Genomic DNA, 21,640 nt, shown 5'->3' on the forward strand with positions numbered 1-21,640 from the left:
TGCAAAGCCAGAGGATCCTGGTTCGACTCTCCAGGACCCACGTAAGCCAGATGCACAATGGGGGGGGCGCACGCATCTGGAGTTCGTTTGCAGTGGCTGGAGGCCCTAGCCACCCATTCTCTCTCTCTCTCTCTCTCTCTACTTGCCTATTTCTGTATCTCTCTCTCAAATAAATAAAAAATATATATATTTAAAAAAAAGGAAATGGCTCTGAGAGGGGAAGTTCCTGCTAAGGTCACTCGAGGAGGAAGTGGGAATCTGGATCCTAACCCATATCCTAGCCACCCCTTTGGCCTTAAGGAATTTCCTCCGGGTGGGGAGCAATGCTGTGGAACCACAGAGCCTGAGGACCACCTCAGAGACTCGGGGGGCTGTGGTGCTCACACACCTAAATTCAGAGTCACTGAGATGCAGAGCGCTCACTCAAGATCTGGGGTGGCTCAGTGCACCACGCTTTCCTCCCAAGCACCAGCCCACGGGGTTCAATCCTGCAGAGAGTGAGCGTGAGTCTGACATGGCCGCACTCCCGAGGTGGTGAGGCCGTAGGAGTTCAAAGCCAGCCTGAGCTAAAAGTCTGAGAGGGAGGGGGAAAGAGAGAGAGCAAGACAGAGGGAGACAGAGAGAGAAGAAAGGAACAGAAAGAAGGAGGGGAAGAGAGAGAGAAAGCAAGAAAAAAAAAAAGAGAGGGAGGGAAGGAGTGTGGGGGAGAGAAAGTGAGAGAGGAGAGAGACAGAGGGAGAGAGAAAGAGTGAGCAAGAAAAAGCAAGAGAAGTCGGACATTGGTGGCGCACGCCTTTAATCCCAGCACTCGGGAGGCAGAGGTAGGAGGATCGCCATCAGTTCGAGGCCACCCTGAGACTCCTTAGTGAATTCCAGGTCAGCCTAAGCTACAGTAAGACCCTACCTCGAAAAACCAAAAAGGAAAGAAAGAAAGAGAAAAGGAAAAAGCAAGAGAGGCAGAGAGGGTGGAGGGAGAGAAATAACAAGAGAGAGGGAGAGAGATTAAGAGTGAACAAGAGGGCTGGAGAGATGGCTTAGTGGTTAAGAGCTTGCCTGTGAAGCCTAAGGACCCATGTCAGCCAGATGCACAAGGGGGCGCACGCATCTGGAGTTCCTTTGCAGTGGCTGGAGGCCCTGGCGCGCCCATTCTCTCCTTCCCTCCCTCCCTCCTTCCCTCCCTCTCTCTCTCTCTCTCTCTGCCTCTTTCTTTCTCTCTCTGTTGCTCTCAAACAAATAAATAAAATAAAATAAATACCCCCCAAAATTAAAAAATATATATATTTAAAAAAAGAGTAAACAAGAAAGGGGCTGGAGAGATGGCCTGCAAAGCCAAATGACCCACATAAGCCAAATGCACAAGGTGGGCATGCATTGGAGTTCGTTTGCAGTGGCTGGAGGCCCTGGTGCTCCCATTCTCTCTCTCTCTCCCTCTCTCTGCCTCTTTCTCTCAAATAAATTGCGTATATGTACATACATATATATATATACCTACATATATGTATACACACACACCACACACACACAAAGATTGAGCAAGAAAGAGAGGGAGAGGGAAAGAGGGAGGGAAGGGGGAAGGAGAGAGAGAGAGAGAGAGAGAGAGAGAGAGAGAGAGAGAGAGAGAGAGAGAGAGATCGCAGGCTTGCAGAGGCCCAGAGCGAGCCGAGGGCACGGCCCGGGCGGGCGCACGCCGATCGCGGAGGGCCGGGCGCCGGGGCTCCTCCTCCTCCTCCTGCCCGGGGCGCACGGCGGGGCGGCGCGGGTCCAGGAAACCCCTGGGGCGGACGGGTGGCCCCGGGGGGCCGGGGGCGGGGAGGCGGGCGGCCGGCACCGCCCCGGCTGACAAAAGTCCCTTCAGTTCAGCCGGCGGCTGGGGGAAGTCCCTGCGACCGGCGAAACCACCACCCTTCCCCGGTGCCACCGCCGCCGCCGCCGCCTCTCCGGCCCGGCCGCCCGCCCGCCGTCCCGGGCCGGGCGCTCTCCCCTCCCCTCCCGCTCTCCCCTCCCCTCCCGTGCGCCCACATGCCCCGATGCCCCACGGGGGCCATGGACGAGGGGCCCGTGGACCTTCGCACCCGGCCCAAGACCACCGCTGCCAGCCCGGGCGCCCCGCTGCTGCCCCTCCGCAAGCGTCCCCTGCGCGCGCCCTCCCCGGAGCCCGCCGCCCACCACCGCCACGGGGCACCCCTGGACCCCTTGAGGGGCGGCTGCGACACGCCGGGGATGCCCGGGACCCCCCACGGCCTGGCCCAGCCAGAAGCGCTTTATTACTCGGGTGAGTGGCCATCCCCGCGCCCCCCCCGCCCCCAACATCTAAAGGTCAACAAGGCTGGTGGGGGCCACCTGAGGTCACCAGAGCCAGGGGACAGAGCTGAGGACACAAATGCACATGGTGTGTGTGTGTGTGTGCAGTTGGAGGGGGGTCCCGGGGTAACTAGGAGACAGCATGGAACCTGATGTTGCCCGGACAGCTAGGGGAACGTCCAGACACCAGGCTGTAACCCCCATCGAGTAAAGAGACGTCGGGGCACCCTAGGGGACAGGGCCCAGGGGACAAGGGACATAGATAATGGGAACCCGGGGACAGTGCTCAGTGGTGCAGACGGAAGCGTCAAGAGACCAGAGGATAAACCGCAGCGTTCCAGGGACAGATTGGTGTTCAGGGCTCTGGACGTTGGGGCCTGGGAAGCTGGGGTTCCTGGTATCCAGTTAATTGGGGTCAGCAGAAATAGAGATGTTGGGAAGGTTAAAAATCCCAGGGAGCTGGGCTGGAGAGATGGCTTAGCAGTTAAGGACTTGCCTGTGAAGCCTAAGGATCCAGGTTTGATTCCCCAGTATCCACATAAGCCAGCTGCACAAGGTGGCCCATGCATCTGGAGTTCCTTCTCTCTCTCTGTCTCTCTCACTCACTTTCTCTCTCAAGGGAATAAAGTATATAAAATATAATAAGATCAGGGTTTAAGGGGATGGCTTAGCAGTTCAGGTGCTAGCCTGCAAAGCCAAAGAAGCCAGGTTCTACTCCCCAGGACCTACGTAAGCCAGATGCACAATGTAGCGCATGCTTCTGGAGTTCGTTTGCAGTGGCTAAAGACCCTGGCACCTCCATTCTTTCTCTCTATCTGCCTCTCTCTCTCTCTCTCTCTCTCTCTGTGTGTGTGTGTGTGTCTCTCTCTCAAAATATGGAATCGGGAGGTAACATATGAGGATTGGAACACTTGGGTCTGTGAGCACCCCAATATCCTAGGGGTCACAGATGGAAGGCACAAGCTCAGCCCCAGGGGCCCAAACAAATATTGCAGGTGCCCAGGAGTCAGGGAGACAGAGCTCACATTCTGGGCTCACAGTTAGGTGTGGGTACAAGGGTCCTATGTGGGGTCGCAAGGACTGAGTGTTCCAGGGGTCGGGGGCAGGACTAGGAGATTCAGAAGTCCAGAAACTCTTCTCCACATCCCATATCAAGGAAGGGGTGTCCCTCTACCACAGCCACGTTATCATCACCCCCCCCCCAGGGGAAACCCAAAGCACCTGGCCACCTGTCTCTAGGGCCCCAACTCATTCCGGGGTTTCTAACACCTTCCCATCCCACCTGAGGTGCCCGGGGATCCTCAAGCTGGGTGTCAGGAGGCACTCAGCCCCCCCCCCAGAGAATCCCATTCCCCGAGCCAGTCCTCTGAATTCCCATCTGTGCAATGGGCATCTGTGGATATGCCCGCATCCTTTCAAACAACTTGAGCTCCAGGCTCTCAAACATCCTTGCTCCTCAAACCCCTGTGGGTTCACTCTGTACCTGACACCCATATCTTGGTCTATTGCTGGCTCCCTCAGCCACATTATCACTGGGTGAACAGGCCATGGGGTCCCCGTGCTGGGTAATGGAGGGGGGGGAGCTCACCTGCCCTGAAGGGACTTTAGTAGATGTGAGGATCAGACACACAAAGGAAAGAACTGGCGGTGAGGGGTGGGGAAGCTTCAGTGGGGCGGGGGGAATGAAGATGAGGAATTTTTCTTGAACTTCAAGGTCCAAATTCTTAAGCATGCTAGGCAGGCCCCCACACACACCTGTAATCCCAGCACTTGAAATGCTGAGATAGGAGGATTGCCATGAGTTCAAGGCCAGCCTGAGACTACTGAGTTTCAGGTCAGCCTGGGCTAGGGGGAGACCCTGACTCAGAGAGAGAGAAATCCGGGTGTGGTGGCACACACCTTTAATCTCAGCACTTGGGAGGCAGAGGAAGGAGGATCGCTGTGAGTTCAAGGCCAGCCTGCGACTACAGAGTGAATTCCAGGTCAGCTTGGGCCAGAGTGAGACCCTACCTCGATAAACCAAAAAAAGAAAAGAAAAGAAAGAAAGAAAGAAATAGCAAGGTCATCCTCGACTACATAGGTTCGGGCTAGCCTGGGCTACACGAGACCCTGTCTCTAAATAAATAAACAAACGGGCAAGCAAATAAGGGCGTGGGAGAATGCTGAGGGCCTTACAAACTCTCAGGCCTGGGGGAGGGACTGTCTGGGGTGGGGGGAGGGTGTGCGTGCTTGGTCTAACCTGAGTCCTGTCTCTTTCCCTGTCCTACCCAGGACCCATGATGCCTCTATACTCCACCCCTGCCATGGGCCCCCCTTTTTCCCTGCTGAACCTGCCTACGCCCCTGTACCCCATGATGTGCTCCATGGAACACCCCCTGTCAGCTGACATTGCCACAGCCACCCGCGCAGATGAGGACGGAGATACGTAAGTTTCAGTCCCTTATCCGTGGGGACACGGAAGGTGAGGGGAGCTCGGAACTCCACAACACACTCAAATTTTGACGCTGTTGCTGGCAGTTCGGCTCTGCAGGGGTGTGTGTGTGTTTGTGTGTGTGCGCGTGTGCGCGCGTGTGCGTGCATGCATGTATGTATGCGGGCATGCTCTCTCTCTCTCTCTCTCTCTCTCTCTTATGTGAGAATTGGTTTGGAGACTGGAAGCCATACCTTAAGGTGACCAGGCCCATTTTGCACACCTCTTACCACTGCAAATGCACCCAGAGGCAGGCACCACTTTTTTGTCTGGATACTGGGGAAATGAACCCCAGGTTGAGAGGCTTTAACCACTGTGCCATCCCCCCAGCCCATCTTTTTCTGTTTTGTTTTGTTTTTTTTTTAATTGCTCTTTATTTCATTTACTTATTTATTTTTATTCTTTTGTTTGTTTGTTTGTTTTTGAGGTAGGGCTTCACTCTAGCCCAGGCTGACATGGAATTCACTATGTAGTCTCGGGGTGACTTCAAACTCATGGCGATGCCGGGACGAAAGGCAGGCGTGTGCCACCACGCCCGACTGTTTTCCTTATTTCCTTTAAGCAGAGAAAGAAAGAGAAAGAGCATGAGAGAGGAAATGGGCCTCTAGCTACTGCAAATAAACTCCAGATGCATGCACCACTTTGTGCATCGGGCTTTATGTGGGTGCTGGAGACTCAAACGTGGCTTGTCAGGCTTTGCAAGCAAGCACCTTAACCACTGAGCCATCTCCCCAGCACTTTTTTTTTTTTTTTTTTTTTTTTTTTTTAGAGGTAGGGTCTCACTCTAGCCCAGGCTGACCTGGAATTCACTGTGGAGTCTCAGGGTGGCCTCAAACTCACGCCAGAGTGCTGGGATGAAAGGGGTACGCCACCACACCTGGCCCCTTCTTCTTTTTTTGAGACATGGTCTCATGTAGTTTAGCCTGGCCTGACACTCCCTTGGTAGCCGTGGATGACGCTGAACTCCTGACTGCCAAGTCTGGGATTAAAGGTGTGTGTCACCGACCACTCCTTGCCGGAGCAGTGATTTTTTGGTTTTGTTTCAGGCTGGGACACTGAACCTAAGACTTGTGCATGTTAAACACGTGTTCTAACACTAAGCTACACCTTCAGCCTGTCAAACATTTTTTTAAAATTTTATTTACTTATTTGAGAGAGGGAGGGAGGGAGGGAGAAAGAGAGAGTGGGCATGGCAGACCCTCTAGCCACTGCAAGTACATGTACCACTTTGTGGGCATCTGGCTTTCCTTGGGTCCTGGGGAATCAAACCTGGATCCTTAGGTTTTGCAGGCAAGTGCCTTAACTGCTAAGCCATCTCTCCAGCCCTTTTAAAAAAATATATATTTTAGTGCTGGGCATGGTGATGCATGCCTTTAATCCCAGCACTCAGGAGGCAGAGGTAGGAGGATCACTGTGACTTCGAGGCCACCCTGAGACTACGTAGTGAATTCCAAGTCAGCCTGGGCTAGAGTGAGACCCTACCTCTGCCTCCAGAGTGCTGGGATTAAAGGTGTGTGCCACCACGCCTGGCAGGTGTTGATTGATATCATTGCTATTACTACTGCAATCACAAACCCAGCACATACGCTCACCATGGAGCATTGTACCCATGCCTTCATGGACTCATAAACCCAAAATGTGCTTGTACACAATGAAACAAGACTCACCCTTATTGTGTGGGCTCTGCTCCAATTGCATTTTTTAAAATTAATTAATTAATTAATTTGTAAGCAGTGAGAGATAGAAGAGAGACAAATGGGGAAAGAATGGGCATGACAGGGCCTCTAGCCACTGCAAACTCCAGACACATGTGCCCCGTGAGCATCTGGCTTACGTGGGTATTGGGGATTTGAACTTAGGTCCTTGAGCTTCCTAGGCAAGAGCCTTAACCACTAAGCCATCTCTCCTGCCCTCCAATTGCTTTTATCCTAGTCTACATAATAGTTTCATGGTCATAGTTCATACAGTTAAAGTGACTATCCCTTAAGCTAATTTCTCAAGCCCCTGCGTTGTTCCCTAGAAATCTTAGAAATCAGGGCTGGAGAGATGACTCAGCAGTTAAGGCACTTGCCTGCAACGCCTAAAGACCCAGGTTCAATTCCCCAGTACCCACGTAAGCCAGATGCACAGGGTGGCGCATATGTTTGGGGTCTTTTTGCAGTTACTAGAGGCCCTGGCATGCCCATACTCTCTCTCATACATAAATTAAAAAATAAAATCTACAGGGGAGGGGTTAGCTCTGGGTTTAGCACATAATAAACACTCAGTGAAATTGTCAACCAACCTGAGTTTGAACATCAGCTGGCCCCTCCGTGCCTCAGTTTCCCTCTCTGTAAAAACAGGAGTCATAAGGGCCTCTGAGGAAAAGACTAGATTGTTTGCTTGCTTTCATTTGATTTGGTGTATTGCTTTGACGTGGGGGGGGGGCGGGTTTCGGGGTAAGGTCTCGCTCTAGCCCAGACTGACCCAGAAATCAGTATTTTTTTTGTTTTTTGAGTCAGGGTCATGTGATGTAGTCCAGGCTGTCCTCGAACTTGCAATCTTCCTGTCTCAGCCTCTTGCATGTTGAAATCACAAGCATGTACCACCACACCAGGCTGAATTGATTTATTTTTCAAATTTTAGTTATATTTATTTGATTTTTATTTTAGTTATATTTGTTTATATACTTACTTGCAAACGAACTCCAAGGACACATGAGCCACCACGTACATCCGGCTTACATGGGTTCTGCAGAGGGATGGAACCTGGGTCCTTAGGCTTCGCGGGCAAGTGCGCGCCAGCCCAGTGAGTTGATTTACGCAATGCACTTATGTGGGACTTGGTTTGGAGACTGGAAGCCATACCTTAAAGTAAACAAGGCCCATTTCTGCAGGAAAGGGCCCCACGAAGTGTCTCCATGTTCCATAGCCTCAGTTTCCCTACATGGAGACCTGGCCTCATTGATGCACCTGTCACAGTTAGGACTCGGTGAGTTTGTGTGTACACATTCAGTGGTCAGGGCTGACAGGACGCAGCTGGGCAAACAGTAAGCGCTTACTACTTAGAGGGTGATGTTTGAACAGAACCGCCCAGGGTGCTTACAGGCCATGGTGTGTGTGTGTCCCAGCAGGAGAAAGTGGCAGATACATGAAAAGGACTCAATTAATATATATATATATATATATATATAAATAAATAAACTTGGCTGCCTCCTGCCCTGGGCACCTCTGGGGCCAGATCTGAAACGGATTGAATCTGTCTCTGGCCCCAAGGACGAGCTGTGTGGTGTGGTAGCTGGGTGCAGCCCCAGCCCCTCGCCCTTCTCCCCAGCCCCTCCTCCCTCTCCCTCCAAGGCAAACACTTCTGCCTCAGCTGCCCGCCAGGGGAAATCCCTTCCCGCAGAACTTGACCGCAGCCCAGCTGCTCTGCCTCCCCCACGTCAGCACCCTTCCCTCACTGGCAGCCTCCCCCTCCGGGCGGGCGCTCCCTCCAACCTTAACCCCTTCCGCTGGGGCTGACACTTACCGGAATGGGCATTCACGCACACGGGCGGGGGAGGGCAGCGGGGGTGTGTGGGGGGGCCACAGGCAGAGGAGGGGACATTCAGCCTGGATCCCCAAAGAAACAAAGGCCTGGAGGCTGGACTTTTAGCTCTTTGCAAAGATGCCAGGGTTCCCCCCAACACACACACAACTAAGCGGAGTAGCTCAAGTTTGTAATCATTGCCCCGAGAAAGCTGCAATTCCCCTCTGGTGAGTTCAAAGCCACTCTGGGGTACAGAGACGAAATGCCTCAGGATACCTGGAATCCAAAGAGGTTAGGGACTGGGGAGCTTACTCCAACCAAAGGGGGTCTGAGCCTTGTTTTCCAAGAGCAGAAGTCGGAGTACTGTGTTACCCCATCTCCAAAGGGGGTAGGGAAGGAAAGCCAGGTACAGCCTGAGGATTTGTGCTCAGGCAGACCTCAGGACCACCTTCATTCATTTGCAGTCCTCTGTTCAAAAATGAAGAATTTCAGCCAGGTGTGGTGGTACACGCCTTTAATCCCGGCACTTGGGAAGCAGAGGTAGGAGGATCGCCATTAGTTCGATGCCAGCCAGAGACTACATAGTGAACTCCAGGTCAGCCTAGGCTAGAGCGAGACCCTACCTCATAAAACCACAGAAAGAAAGAAGAGAGAGAGAGAAAGATAGAAAGGAAAGAAGAAAGAAAGAGGACTGGAGAGATAGCTTAGTGGTTACGGCACTTGCCTGCAAAGCCAAAGGACCTAGGTTTGATTCCCCAGTACCCATGTAAGCCAGAGGCACAAGGGGGCGCACTGGAGTTCGTTTGCAGGGGCTGGAGGCCCTGGTGCACCCATTCTCTCTCGCTTACCTGCCTATTTCTCTGTCACTCTCTCTAATGAAGAAAAATAAAACATTTTAAAAATTAAAAGAAAAAGAAAAATTTCAGCCAGGTGCGGTGGCATACACCTGTAATCCCAGCTCCATGGAGGCTGAGGCAGGAGGGTGGCAAGTTCCCCACCCCCTGGGCTTCACTAGTGAAACCCTGTCTCAAAACAAAACAAGAATGGGTTCCATGCATTAAAAAAGAAAAATACAGGGCTGGAGACATAGTTTAGCGGGAAGGACACGTGCCTGCAAAGCCAAAGGACCCAGACTCCATTCCCCAGGACCCACGTTAGCCAGATGCAGAAGGGGGCGTCTGGAGTTCGTTTGCAGTGGCTGGAGGCCCTGGCGCTCGCTCTCTCTCTCCCTCTCTCTCTCTCTCTCTTTCTCTGTCAAATTATTAAATAAATAAAAATGAATATATTTTAAGAAAAATGCAGAATTTCGAGACAGCAAAGCCAAACATTACACTGGGGGAAGGGGCGTGTGTTTCATGCGCCCTGGCCCTGAGGGGTTAGAGCCATTTCAGCTCGCCAAATAAACTGAGCCCTGTGTAATTACACAATCACAGATGTTGGTGAAACTTCTTGTGCATGAGGGCCCGAAAGTCTGTGATCCCAAAGGGGTGTGCTGGATTCCTGAGCCCTTAAAGGGGGTGGAGAAATGAGGCAGGAAGGGAGGGAGGGGCCGCTGTTTTTTTTTTTGGGGGGGGACCACGAGTTCAAACGCCCTGGGAAGTAAGGCCTTATTTCCAAAGAAGAGGTCTGCCTCTATTCCGAGGTCCCCCAGGAGACCTTGGTGTGAATTCCAGGATAGGAGATCTGGAGCCGGCTGAAAAGTAGAGGCCAGTGAGGTAGAGCTGGGGAGCCCCCCGCCCTCACCCCAACACCAGGCTGGAGGACTTAGGGTGCAGTCCCTCCTCCTCCTCCTCCTCCAAGGTAGACAGCTCCTGGGGCGAGGTACCCTCCTCTACCGTCCTGTTGCAGGATGGAAGTTGGGGTGCCCGGGGATGGCAGGGTAGATCCCCCCAGTAGGACAGTCTTTCCTCCACCACCAGCAGCCCCCCCCCCCTCCCAACCTCACCCCTCCAGCAGGAAGCAGAGCCCCGCCCGGCAGACCTGTTACTGGAAGTCGGAGGGCTGGGCCGCCCCTCCCGTCCCCACTTCCTCCAGCCCCGCCCCACCCCCCGCGGCCCGTGCATTTATGGGAACTCCGGCCTGGACGGTTTCTCTGAAATCACCGGCTCCCCCCTGTGCCCTCGCTTAACCCCCAGCCGCCCCTAGAGGGACCCAGGCGTCGGGACGTCCAGGGTCTTGCAACGAAGTAGGGAGGGATGGGTGGATGGGTGGAGGGGGTGGGGGATGGGCGGCCGGGCCCCCCCTCCCCCCTCCCCTCCCCCCCCGGCCCCTGCATAGTTATTGACTATTGCAACTTGGGTTTCCAGGAGGGATCTCTGGACTCACCTGTCAGAATCTTGTCTGTCCCGGCTTGCGACGCTATCGTGAGCTCTGATTCCCCGGGGCTGGGGGAGGGGAGGGGAGGGGAGAAAAATTGGGGTTAATGAATGCAGCCACGTGTCCTTACACTAGTGCTCCATTAGGGGGCGCTGGAGCCTCTGACTCGGTGACACACACACACACACACACACTTTGGAGCCCAAGATTTGGGAATTCACTCAGAATCACATGGGAAGCTGGACTGGGGATGCTCATTGTGGCCTTTGTGCCTTAGCAAAGATCTGGATAGTAAAAGGCAGGGGAGACTCACTCCAGCTCAGGCTGACCTGGAATTCACTATGTAGTCTTAGGATGTCCCTTGAACTCAAGGCGAGTCTCCTACCTCTGCCTCCTAAGTGTTGAGATTAAAGGCGTGGGCCACCACGCCGGGCTTTGGATTTTTAAATTTTATTTTTACTTTTTGGCTTTGCTGGTGATGGACCCCCCAGGGCCTTTTACACTTTTGGCAAGTGCCTTACTCCAGCCCTCACTGTGGATTCTGGACAAGTGCTCTACCGCTGAGCCATGCCTCCAAAATGTCACTATTGTCCTACCACGGAAAATATTTATTCAGGTGCTAGAGAGATGGCTTAGCCGTTAAGGTGCATGACTGCAAAACCTAAGGACCAAGGTTCGATTCTCCAGGTCCCATGTAAGCCAGATGCCCATGGTGGCACACGCTCTGGAGTTCGTTTGCAGTGGCTAGAGGCCCTGGTGTGCTCATTCTCTCTCTCTCCCCCTTAAAATTAAAAAATAAAACTAAAAAATAAATTTAAAGGGGGGCATTGTTAAAAAATATTTATTCAAGCCGGGCGTGGTGGTGCACGCCTTTAATCCCAGCACTCTGGAGGCAGAGGTAGGAGGATCGCTGTGAGTTCACAGCCACCCTGAGACTACAGAGTGAATTCCAGGTCAGCCAGGGATAAAATGAGACCCTACCTGGAAAAACCAAAAGGAGAAAAATATATATATTTATTCAGCCTCTGTGTAGTCCAGGTTAGCCTTAAATTCTCCATTCTCCTGCATCAGCTTCCCAAGTGCTGGGGTTACAGGTGGGTGGCCACTACTATATCTGGCTAGCAAATGACTTTATCTTTTTAACATTTTTATGTATTTGAGAGAGGGAGAGAGTAACAGTATGGCTGCACCTGGGCCTCCTGAGACAGCAAACGCACTCCAGACGCATGTGCCACTTTGTGCATCTGGCTTTACGTGGGCACTGGGGAATGGAGTCCCAGGCCATTAGGCTTTGCAAGCAAGTGCCTTTGACCACTGAGCCATCTCCCCAGCTCTGAATGACTTATTTTTATTTAATTTTTTGTTTTGTTTTGTTTTTGGTATTTTTCTTTCTTGCTATTTTTTTTGTTGTTTGTTTGCTTTTGGTATTTTTCTTTCTTGCTTTCTATTTTTTTTTTTTTTTTTTTTTTTGAGGTAGGGTCTCACTCTAATTCAGGCTGGCCTGGAATTCACTGTGTAGTCTCAGGGTGGCCTCGAACTCATGGGAATCCTCCCACCTCTGCCTCTCAGGTGCTGGGATTAAAGGTGTGCATGCCCAGCATGTTTTTGGTATTTTTCGAGGTAGGGTCTCACCCTAGCTCAGGCCACCTGGAATTAGTCTCAGGGTGGCCTTGTAATCATAGCAACCCTCCTACCTCTGCCCTCCCAAGTACTGGGATTAAAGGCGTGAGCCAGCATGCCCGGCCTAAATGACTTTAAATGAAAGATCTACAGCCCGTGTCCATGCATATAACCTGTTGTCCTTGCTCTGTCTCCCCATGCACACGCATGCTTGCACACCCACAGATGCACACACGCAATGGTCCCCGCCTGCCCTCAGCTCTGAATGGCAGCTCCAGATTGCATCCCCCCGGGAAGCAGGCATGGGGTTCAGCAGGAAATGCTCCGGGTCTGAGCAAGGCCTCGGCTCTCCCACAGGGGAATGTTGACACGGGTGTGCCCTCTACGGTTGAGGGCAGAAGGCTGGAGCCCTTCTGTGCAACGACCATTCTCTGGGTGCCAGTTCAAAGCAGATGTCACTATGCAGAGGACAGGACCTTGAGCACTTCTCTTTAGTGAAGGTGATTCCTAGGTGCCTGAAGTTGAAGGCCCTTGAAGAATCTGGGGAGTAGATCCTTTAGTCTAGACGGAGGTTTTGTTATTTTTTAAAAAATATTTTTGTTTATTTTTATTTATTTATTTGAGAGTGAGAGAGAAAGAGGCAGATAGACAGGTAGAGAGAGAGAGAGGATGGGTGCGCCAGGGCCTCCAGCTGCTGCAAATGAACTCCAGATACATGTGCCACCTTGTGCATCTGGCTTATGTGGGACTTGGAGAACCGAACCTGGGTCCTTAGGCTTCACAGGCAAGTGCCTTAACCGCTAAGCCATCTCTCTAGCCCTAAGTATTATTATTTTATCTGGGCCCAGCAGATTCATGGACCACTTTGGGTGTCTGGCTTTATAAAGCAAGTGCCTTTAACCACGGAACAATCTCTCCCTTTCTGTTTTTTTTTTTTTTTGAAATTTAATTTTATTTTCATATTATTTATTTATTTGAGAGAGAGAGAGAGAGAGAGAGAGGCAGAGAGAAAGAATGGGCACACCAGGGCTTCCAGCCACTGCAAACAAACTCCAGACACATGAACCACCTTGTGCATCTGGCTTACGTGACTCCTGGGGAATCGAACCAAGGTCCTTTAGCTTTGTAGGCAAGCGCCTTAACCTCTAAGCCATCTCTCCCGCCCTTTATTTTTATTTGCTTATTATAGAGAACGAGAGAGAGAAATGGACATGCCTATGCATCTGGCTTACATGGGACCTGGAGAATTGAACCTGGCTCCTTAGGCTTCGCAGGCGAGCACCTTAACCGCGAAGCCGTCTCTCCAGCCCTAGAAGGAGGTTTTGAACTGTCCGAGAGCTGTGACTCTATCCCTCTTGCTGTCTTTCCCCCTTTCACGCAGAGCTTGCGCTGCACACACAGTCCTTGAGTGTCCTGGTGTGCAGTGACCTGTGGTCGTCACCCTCACTTCAAAGATGAGAAAGCTGCAGCCCAGACAGGGTGATGACGTGGTTGCTGGCATCAAGCGTGGTCAGGGTGACAACTGAGATGGCCACCGTCACCTAGCAATTGCGTGAAAGGTCTCCTAGGCGCTTGGCCATGGATAAGTCCTGCCCTAGTGGGGCTGACATTCTAGTAGGGAAAAAAATTCAGACAGGAAACAATTACAGACTGAACAGTGTGTCAACCCATCATGAAAATGTGGTAGAGGGGCTGGAAAGATGGGCCAAGTGGCTGAAGCCCTAGATTCCCCAGGACCCACGTAAGCCAGATGTACAAGGGTGGCTCATGCGTCTGGAATTTGTTTACAGCACCTGGAGACCCTGGCATGCCTATTCTCTTTCTGCCTCTTCCTCTCTCTCGTTCACCCCTCTCTCAAATATATATATATATGCTGGTGGGACACATATATATTAGTTAAATAGAACTGGGGATATAGCTCAGTTGTAGATCTCTGCTGGAGAGTACTTGCCTGTCATTGTCCATCTATGCTCTGTCCCTAGTACCACAAATACAAAAATGAAATAAGGACAAAGCTGGGCTGGAGAGATGGCTTAGGGGTTAAGACGCATGCCTGCGAAGCCTAAGGACCCAGGTTCGATTCTCCAGGTTCCACGTAAGCCAGATGCACATGGTGGCGCATGCATCTGGAGTTCGTTTGCAGTGGCTAGAGACCCTGGCACCCCCATTCTCCCCCCCACCCTGTCTCAAATAAATAACTAAAAATAAATTTTAAAAAAAAAATCATAAGCTATGCATGTTGGTGCACACCTTTAATTCCGGTGCTCCAGAGGTAGAGGTAGGAGGATCACCATGAGTTCGAGGCCACCCTGAGGCCACATAGTAAATTCCAGGTCAGCCTGGGCTAGATCGAGACCCCACCTTGAAAAACAAAAAAAGCAACAACAACAACAACAAAAAAATCATACAGAGCTTGTGGGCAAGGGGAGGACTCTTATAAGAAATAAAGGGCTGGAGAGATGGCTTAGCGGTTAAGCGCTTGCCTGTGAAGCCTAAGGACCCCGGTTCGAGGCTCAGTTCCCCAGGTCCCACGTTAGCCAGATGCACAAGGGGGCGCACGCGTCTGGAGTTCGTTTGCAGAGGCTGGAAGCCCTGGCGCGCCCATTCTCTCTCTCTCCCTCTGTCTGTCTTTCTCTCTGTGTCTGTCGCTCTCAAATAAATAAATAAATAATTTTTTTAAAAAAAAGAAAGAAATTAAAAAAAAACAACAACTATTTGCAAATAGAGAGAGAAGGAGAGACAGAGTATAGGCACACCAGGGCCTCTTGACACTGCAGACCAACTCCAGACGCATGCACCACTTTGTGCATCTGGCTTTTCTGTGGGTGCTGGGGAATCGAACCCTGGCTGGCACACTTTGCGAGCAAGCACCTTTAACTGCTCAGCTATCTCTTCAACCCCAGCGAGGGACTCTTGAGTGGAAGGCGTGATCTAAAAGGGTCCTTCTTAGCCGGGCGTGGTGGCGCTCGCCTTTAATCCCAGCACTCGGGAGGCAGAGGTGGGAGGATCGCTGCCAGAGAGAACTGACCGCATTCTGCAGTTAGCACCGAACCGGATGAGTCTATGATTAATAATGCCGTGTCCCCCCTCAGGCCTCTCCACATTGCTGTGGTCCAGGGCAATTTACCAGCTGTGGACCGGCTGGTCAGCCTTTTCCTGCACGGAGGACGAGAGCTGGATGTCTACAACAACATGCAGCAGGTGAGGGGTGCTGGGGGGCTTGCACGTGGGGCTCTGCCTGCCAGAGACACGCCAGACTCCAGCGCCCCCCTCTGGCGGTCCTCTTGTCCAAGGAGGAAGAAACCCAAGTGTGGGGTGCTGGGGACCCAGCCTCCAGGTCTTGCGGAAAGAGGGTTGTGGAAATGTGGTCATAATGCTTGTAATTCCAGCACTAAGAGAGAGGTTAGGGCAGGGGGAGGATGGAGAGTTTGAGGCCAGCCTGGGCGACTGAGTGGCACTCTGACTGGGGAGAGAGGCCGGGCGCGGGGGCGCACCTCTTTATTCCCAGCACTCTGGAGGCAGAGGTAGGAGGATCGCTGTGGGTTCAAGGCCAGCCTCGGACTACAGAGTGAGTGAGTTCCAGGTCAGCCAGAGCTAGAGTGAGACTCTGTCTAGATAAAACAGAGAGAGAGAGAGAGAGAGAGAGAGAGAGAGAGAGAGGGAGAGAAAGCCCAGGCTTGGTGGCTCATGTCTATAATCTCTGGTTGGAGGCAGGAAGATCAGGCATTCGAGGTCATCTTCAGCTACGTAGTGAGTTCAGGTCCAGCATGTGTTAAAAGACCTTGCTTCAGGGACTGGATAGATGGCTTAGCCGTTAAGGCGTTTGCCTACAAAGCCAAAGGACCCAGGTTCAACTCCCTAGGACTCACATAAGCCAGATGCACAAGGGGGCGCACACCTTGGAGTTCGTTTGTAGTGGCTGGAGGCCCAGAGCACCCATTCTCTATCCGCCTCTTTCTCTCTCTCTCTCAAATAAAAATAAATATTTTTTTTTAAAAGACCTTGCTTCATATAACAAAAACAAGAGATGGGGCTGGGGAAATGGCTTAGTGGTTAAGGCATTTGCCTGAGAAGCCTAAGGACCCCAGTTTGATTCCCCAGGACCCACATAAGCCAGATACACAAGGGGGGGCGCACACATCTGGAGTTTGTTCGCAGTGGCTAGAGGCCCTGGCGTGCCCATATCTATCTCTATCTCTCTCTCTCTCTCTGCCTCTTTCGCTCTCTCTCTCGCTCATAAACAAATACTTAAAAAGAAAGAGAGAGCCCAGATGTCCGGGTTCTAGCCTAGCCTAGGGAAAGAAGCAGGGGGGTCCCGGGCGTCTTGCGTCTAGAAAGGAGGTTCTGCAGGGTTCTGTTGCAGGACTCGGAAGATCTGAGGGCCTCAGGATGACCCAGGACCCTCACAGTCACTGTGTCCCCCAGACCCCGCTCCACCTGGCTGTCATCACCACCTTGCCCTCCATGGTCCAACTCCTGGTGACCGCTGGCGCCAGTCCCATGGCGCTGGATCGCCATGGCCAGACAGCTGCCCACCTAGCCTGTGAGCACCGCAGCCCGGCGTGCCTTCGAGCCCTGCTGGACAGCGCAGCCCCAGGCACGGTGGACTTGGAAGCTCGCAATTACGAAGGTGGGCTCCGCACTGGCCTGTGGGGGGTGGGGGTGGCTGGAGTCTGTCCATCTGGGCCTGACCACCTGCCCAGGCCCAGGTCTGACCGCGGCCCCCCTCTCCCCGCTCAGGGCTCACCGCCCTGCACGTGGCCGTGAACACCGAGTGCCAAGAAGCGGTGCTGCTCCTGCTGGACCGCGGCGCCGACGTGGACGCGGTGGTGAGCGGGCGCGGGGGGCGTGGCCAGAGGACCCGAGTGGGCGGGGCTTGGGGTGCAGAGTGGTCCAGGCTGGACCCCGAGGTGGGATGAGGCGCTAGCGGTCCGTCACCCCCACCCCACCCCACCCCCAGGCTGGTCGCACAGAACTTGGAGGGCCTTAGAGACCTGTCCTCCCCACAGGACATTAAGAGTGGCCGCTCCCCTCTCATCCATGCCGTGGAGAACAACAGTCTTAGCATGGTCCAGCTGCTGCTCCTGGTGCGTAAGCAATACCCCCCCCCATACACAGTCCTTCCTCTGAAGACAGCTCTTGCCTGTCACCTCTACCCCCCCCCCAATCTCTGCCGCAGACCCTGATGTCCAGCTCTGGCTCTGGCCAGGTCATCAGCTCTGGTCCTTCCTCCAGGCCTCATTCTCAAACCTCTGAACTGAATTCACTCTCTGCCCTGCTAACTTGTTTCCCCTACACACACCACCACCACCAACAACCATCTCCCATTCCTCCTCTGTCGCCCTCGCCCAGCCGAGGCTCCATATTCTGTAGTCTCACGATGGCCTGGAACTCACAGTGATCCTCCTACCTCGGCCTCCTTGAAGGCAGGGATTAAAGGCCTGCGCCTCCATGCCCCCCCTCCCCCCGGATTTGTTTTGTTTTGTGAGGCAGGGTCTCACTCTAGCCCAAGCTGGCCTGGAACTCACTATGGAGTCTCAGGCTGGCCTCGAACTCTCGGCGATCCTACCTCTGCCTCCCGGGTGCTGGGATTAAAGGCGCGCGCCACCACGCCTGGCTGCCTTTTACTTTTTTAAAAATCATTTTTATGTACTTATTTGCAGAGAGAGAGAGTGGGCATGCCAGGGCCTCTAGGCGCTGCAAACGAATTCCAGGTGCATACACCCGTTTTGCGTCTGGCTGTATGTGGGTACTGGGGAATTGAACTCAGGTCGTTAGGTTTTTGAGGCAAGTGCCTTAACCTCTGAGCCATCTCTCCAGCCTACTTTATATTTTTTTCTTTCCCTGTTCCCCCCCCACCACCACCACCCCCGTTCAAGACTCTTGTCTCATGCAGCCCTGAACTCAACTGTGTAACTCAGGCTGGCTTTGAACTCCTGATCCTCCTTGTCCCTACTGCCCAAGTGTTGGCGATTTCTACCCTTCCAAGACCCCAGCCCCCACCTGGAACCTCTCTCCTGGTTCAGGCCACCAAAGCGAGCACTTGGGCCCTGCCCCTTGACTCTGCCCGCTGAGGCCACCTGTGTGGCTGCCCACCCGCATGCACGCCTGTCCCTTCGCCCGCAGCACGGTGCCAACGTGAACGCGCAGATGTACTCGGGCAGCTCGGCGCTGCACTCGGCGTCGGGCCGCGGGCTGCTGCCCCTGGTGCGCACGCTGGTGCGCAGCGGCGCGGACAGCAGCCTCAAGAACTGTCACAACGACACGCCGCTCATGGTGGCGCGCAGCCGCAGGGTGAGTGGGTGCGCGGCCCGGGGGAGGGGCGCGGGGCCTGGCAGGTGAGGGAGGTTGGGGGCGCAGGGGGTGCTTGGGGCCGTGGGGAGGGAAGCAGGGAAGGAGAAACTTAAGTCACAAAGAAAAGAAAAGTGGGAGCAACCAGGTGCAGCGCGCCTTTAATCCCAGCAGTCAAGGGAGGCAGAGGTAGGAGGATCACCGTGAGTTCGAGGCCACCCTGAGACTACAGAGTGAATTAATTCCAGGTCAGCCTGGACTAGAGTAGAACCCTACCTCGAAAAAACAAAAAGAAAAGAGAGAGAGAGAGAGAGAGGAAGGAAGGAAGGGAGGGAGGGAGGGAGGGAGGGAGGGAGGGAGGGAGGGAGGGAGGGAGGGGAAGTGGGGGCCAGATGCACCGCACCTTTAATCCCAACACTCAAGGGAGGCAGAGGTAGGAGGATCACCATGAGTTCGAGGCCACCCTGAGGCTCCGGAGTGAATCCCAGGTCAGCCTGGGTTAGAGTAAAACCCTACCTCGAAAAAACAAAAAGAAAAGAGAGAGAGAGAGAGGAAGGAAGGAAGGGAGGGAGGGAGGGAGGGAGGGAGGGAGGGAGGGAGGGAGGGGAAGTGGGGGCCAGATGCACCGCACCTTTAATCCCAGCACTCAAGGGAGGCAGAGGTAGGAGGATCACCATGAGTTCGAGGCCACCCTGAGACTCCGGAGTGAATTCCAGGTCAGCCTGGGCTAGAGTAAAACCCTACCTCGAAAAACCAAAAAGAAAAGAGAGAGAGAAAGGAAGGAAGGAGGGAAGAAAGAAAGGGAAGTGGGGGCCAGATGCACCGCACCTTTAATCCCAGCACTCAAGGGAGGCAGAGGTAGGAGGATCACCATAAGTTTGAGGCCACCCTGACACTACGGAGTGAATTCCAGGTCAGCCTGGGCTAGATAGAGCAAGACCCTACCTTGAAAAACAAAAAATAGTGGGGATGGAGAGATGGCTCAGGTGTTAAAGGTGCTTGCTGGCAAAGCCTGACAGCTTTGGGGTTCAGTTCCCCAGTACCCATGTAAAGCCAGATGCATCTGGAGTTCACTTGTGGTTAGAGGCCCTGAGGTGCCCATTCCTCCCCACCCCATTCCCTTTCACTGTCTTCTCTATCTGCTTTAGATAAATAAATAAAATTTTAAAAAATATTTTTTATTTATTTGAGAGAGAGGAAGAGAGAGAGAGAATGGGCAGGCCAGGGCCTCCAATCACTGCAAACTCCAGATGCATACGCCCCCTTATGCATCTGGTTTATGTGGGTCCTGGAAAGTTGAACCAGGATCCTTTGGCTTTGCAGGTAAACACCTTAACCACTAAGCCATCTCTCCATCCCAAATAAATATTTTTTAAAAAGAGGGCTGGAAGCTGGGTGTGGTGGCACACGCCTTTAATCCCAGCACTGGGGAGGCAGAGGTAGGAGGATCACCATGAGTTCTAGGCCACCCTGAGACTACATAGTGAATTAATTCCAGGTCAGCCTGAACTAGAGTAGAACCCTACCTTGAAAAAAAAAAAACAAAAAAACGAGAGAGAGGGCTGGAGAGATGATGACTCAGTGGTTCGATTCCCCAGTACCCACTTGAAACCAAATGCACAAAGTGTCACATGCATCTGGAGTCTTTTTGCAGTGGCTAGAGGACCTGGTGCACCCATTCTCCCTCTCTCTTTCCCCCTTGCAAATAAATAAATAAATAATATTTTACAAAATAAATAAAAGAAGCCAGGCATGGTGGCACATGCCTTTAATACCAGCACTCGGGAGGCAGAGGTAAGAGGATCACTGTGAGTTCAAAGCCAGCCTGAGACTACATAGTGAATGCCAGGTCAGCCTGCACTAGAGTAAGAAGCTACCTCAAACAAACAAACAACAAAATAAATAAAAGAAGCCAGGCATGGTGATGCACGCCGTTCGCCCCAACGCTCGGGAGGCAGAGGTAGGAGGATCACCTTGAGTTTGAGGCCACTCTGAGGCCCACATAGTGAATTCCCGTCAGCTTGGGCCAGAGCGAGACCCCACCTCGAAAAACCAAAATGAGTAAATAAGTAAATCGAGAGTGCCTGCGTCCCTTCAGCTGCCCTGATTGCTTGTACATTCACAGAGGAGGAGGAGACCCGAGAGGGAGAGAAGTGAGGGTTGGAGTGGCCTTGGGGTGACCTTCATCTTCCCGCAGGTCATCGACATCCTAAGGGGCAAGGCATCCCGGACTGCCTCAGCGGCGTCACAGCCCGAACCCTCCTCCGACCGAAGTGCCACCCCCGAGAGCAGCAGTCACCCTAGCTCCAATGGTGAGTATCTGCCTCCCCACAGGCACCCCTCACCCCAAGACCTTGGAGTCAGCTCACCCTCCTCTCTCCTCCTTCCGCAGGTCTCCTGCCTGTGTCCTCCTCGCCCTTGGAGTCTCCCCACAAGGAGGCCCTGGGCTTTCCTCTGCCCAGCCATCATTTCTGCCTTCCGCCTTCACCTCCCCCTGCCTTTCTGCCCTTCTCCACCGTCCTCCGCGGCCCTGGCCGGCCCGTTCCCCCCTCCCCGGCTCAAGGAGGTAGCTGAGATGGACGGGGGGACAGACGTGGACTCATGAGGAGGGGGTCCTCCCTGGCGCCCCCCTCCTAGGACAGACCCTTCTGGAAACTGTGAAGATCTTGCTCTGTTCCCCCTCCCCACAAAAAAATTGTTGGGACCAGGATTTGCACCAAAGCACATGCACCTACCACTAAGGCCCCTCCCTTCTGTGCATAGATACACCCCCATCTCATTCCCTGCCCAGGGTCCTCACTCATCCTCAGGCACAAACTCCCTGTCTGGAATCCATCAGACAGATGTTCCTTTCTTTTTTTTTGTTTTTGTGAGGTAGGGGCTCCCTCTAGCCCAGGCTGACCTGGAATTCACTATGCAGTCTCAGGCTGGCCTCGAACTCATGGAGATCCTCCTACCTCTACCTCCCGAGTGCTGGGATTAAAGGCATGCGCCGTCACGCCCCTCCCTCCGTCACCCATGCCCAGGAAAAAGGAGAGAGGAGGGGTTTTAGGTTAGCACTAACGACTATGTAAATTATTAGGTGTTTTGGTTGGAATTCTTTTGTAATAAACTATTTTTGTACCATATCTCTGG

The 21,640-nt window shown here is 53.1% G+C and overlaps 1 protein-coding gene across 1 annotated transcript; it reads left to right on the forward strand.

The window, feature by feature from the left end:
• Positions 1–2,019: 2,019 nt before the first annotated feature.
• Bcl3 (BCL3 transcription coactivator) lies at positions 2,020–21,633 on the forward strand. The gene is made up of 9 exons (XM_045134053.1): positions 2,020–2,272; positions 4,573–4,726; positions 15,307–15,415; positions 16,640–16,844; positions 16,955–17,043; positions 17,224–17,301; positions 18,341–18,508; positions 20,703–20,817; positions 20,898–21,633. The coding sequence occupies exons 1-9, from the start codon at positions 2,020–2,022 to the stop codon at positions 21,077–21,079; spliced, it is 1,353 nt and encodes a 450-aa protein (XP_044989988.1). The 3' UTR covers positions 21,080–21,633.
• The last annotated feature ends 7 nt before the right edge of the window (positions 21,634–21,640 follow it).

This window comes from Jaculus jaculus, chromosome 14 (assembly GCF_020740685.1).
Source record: "Jaculus jaculus isolate mJacJac1 chromosome 14, mJacJac1.mat.Y.cur, whole genome shotgun sequence".
NCBI lineage: Eukaryota > Metazoa > Chordata > Mammalia > Rodentia > Dipodidae > Jaculus > Jaculus jaculus.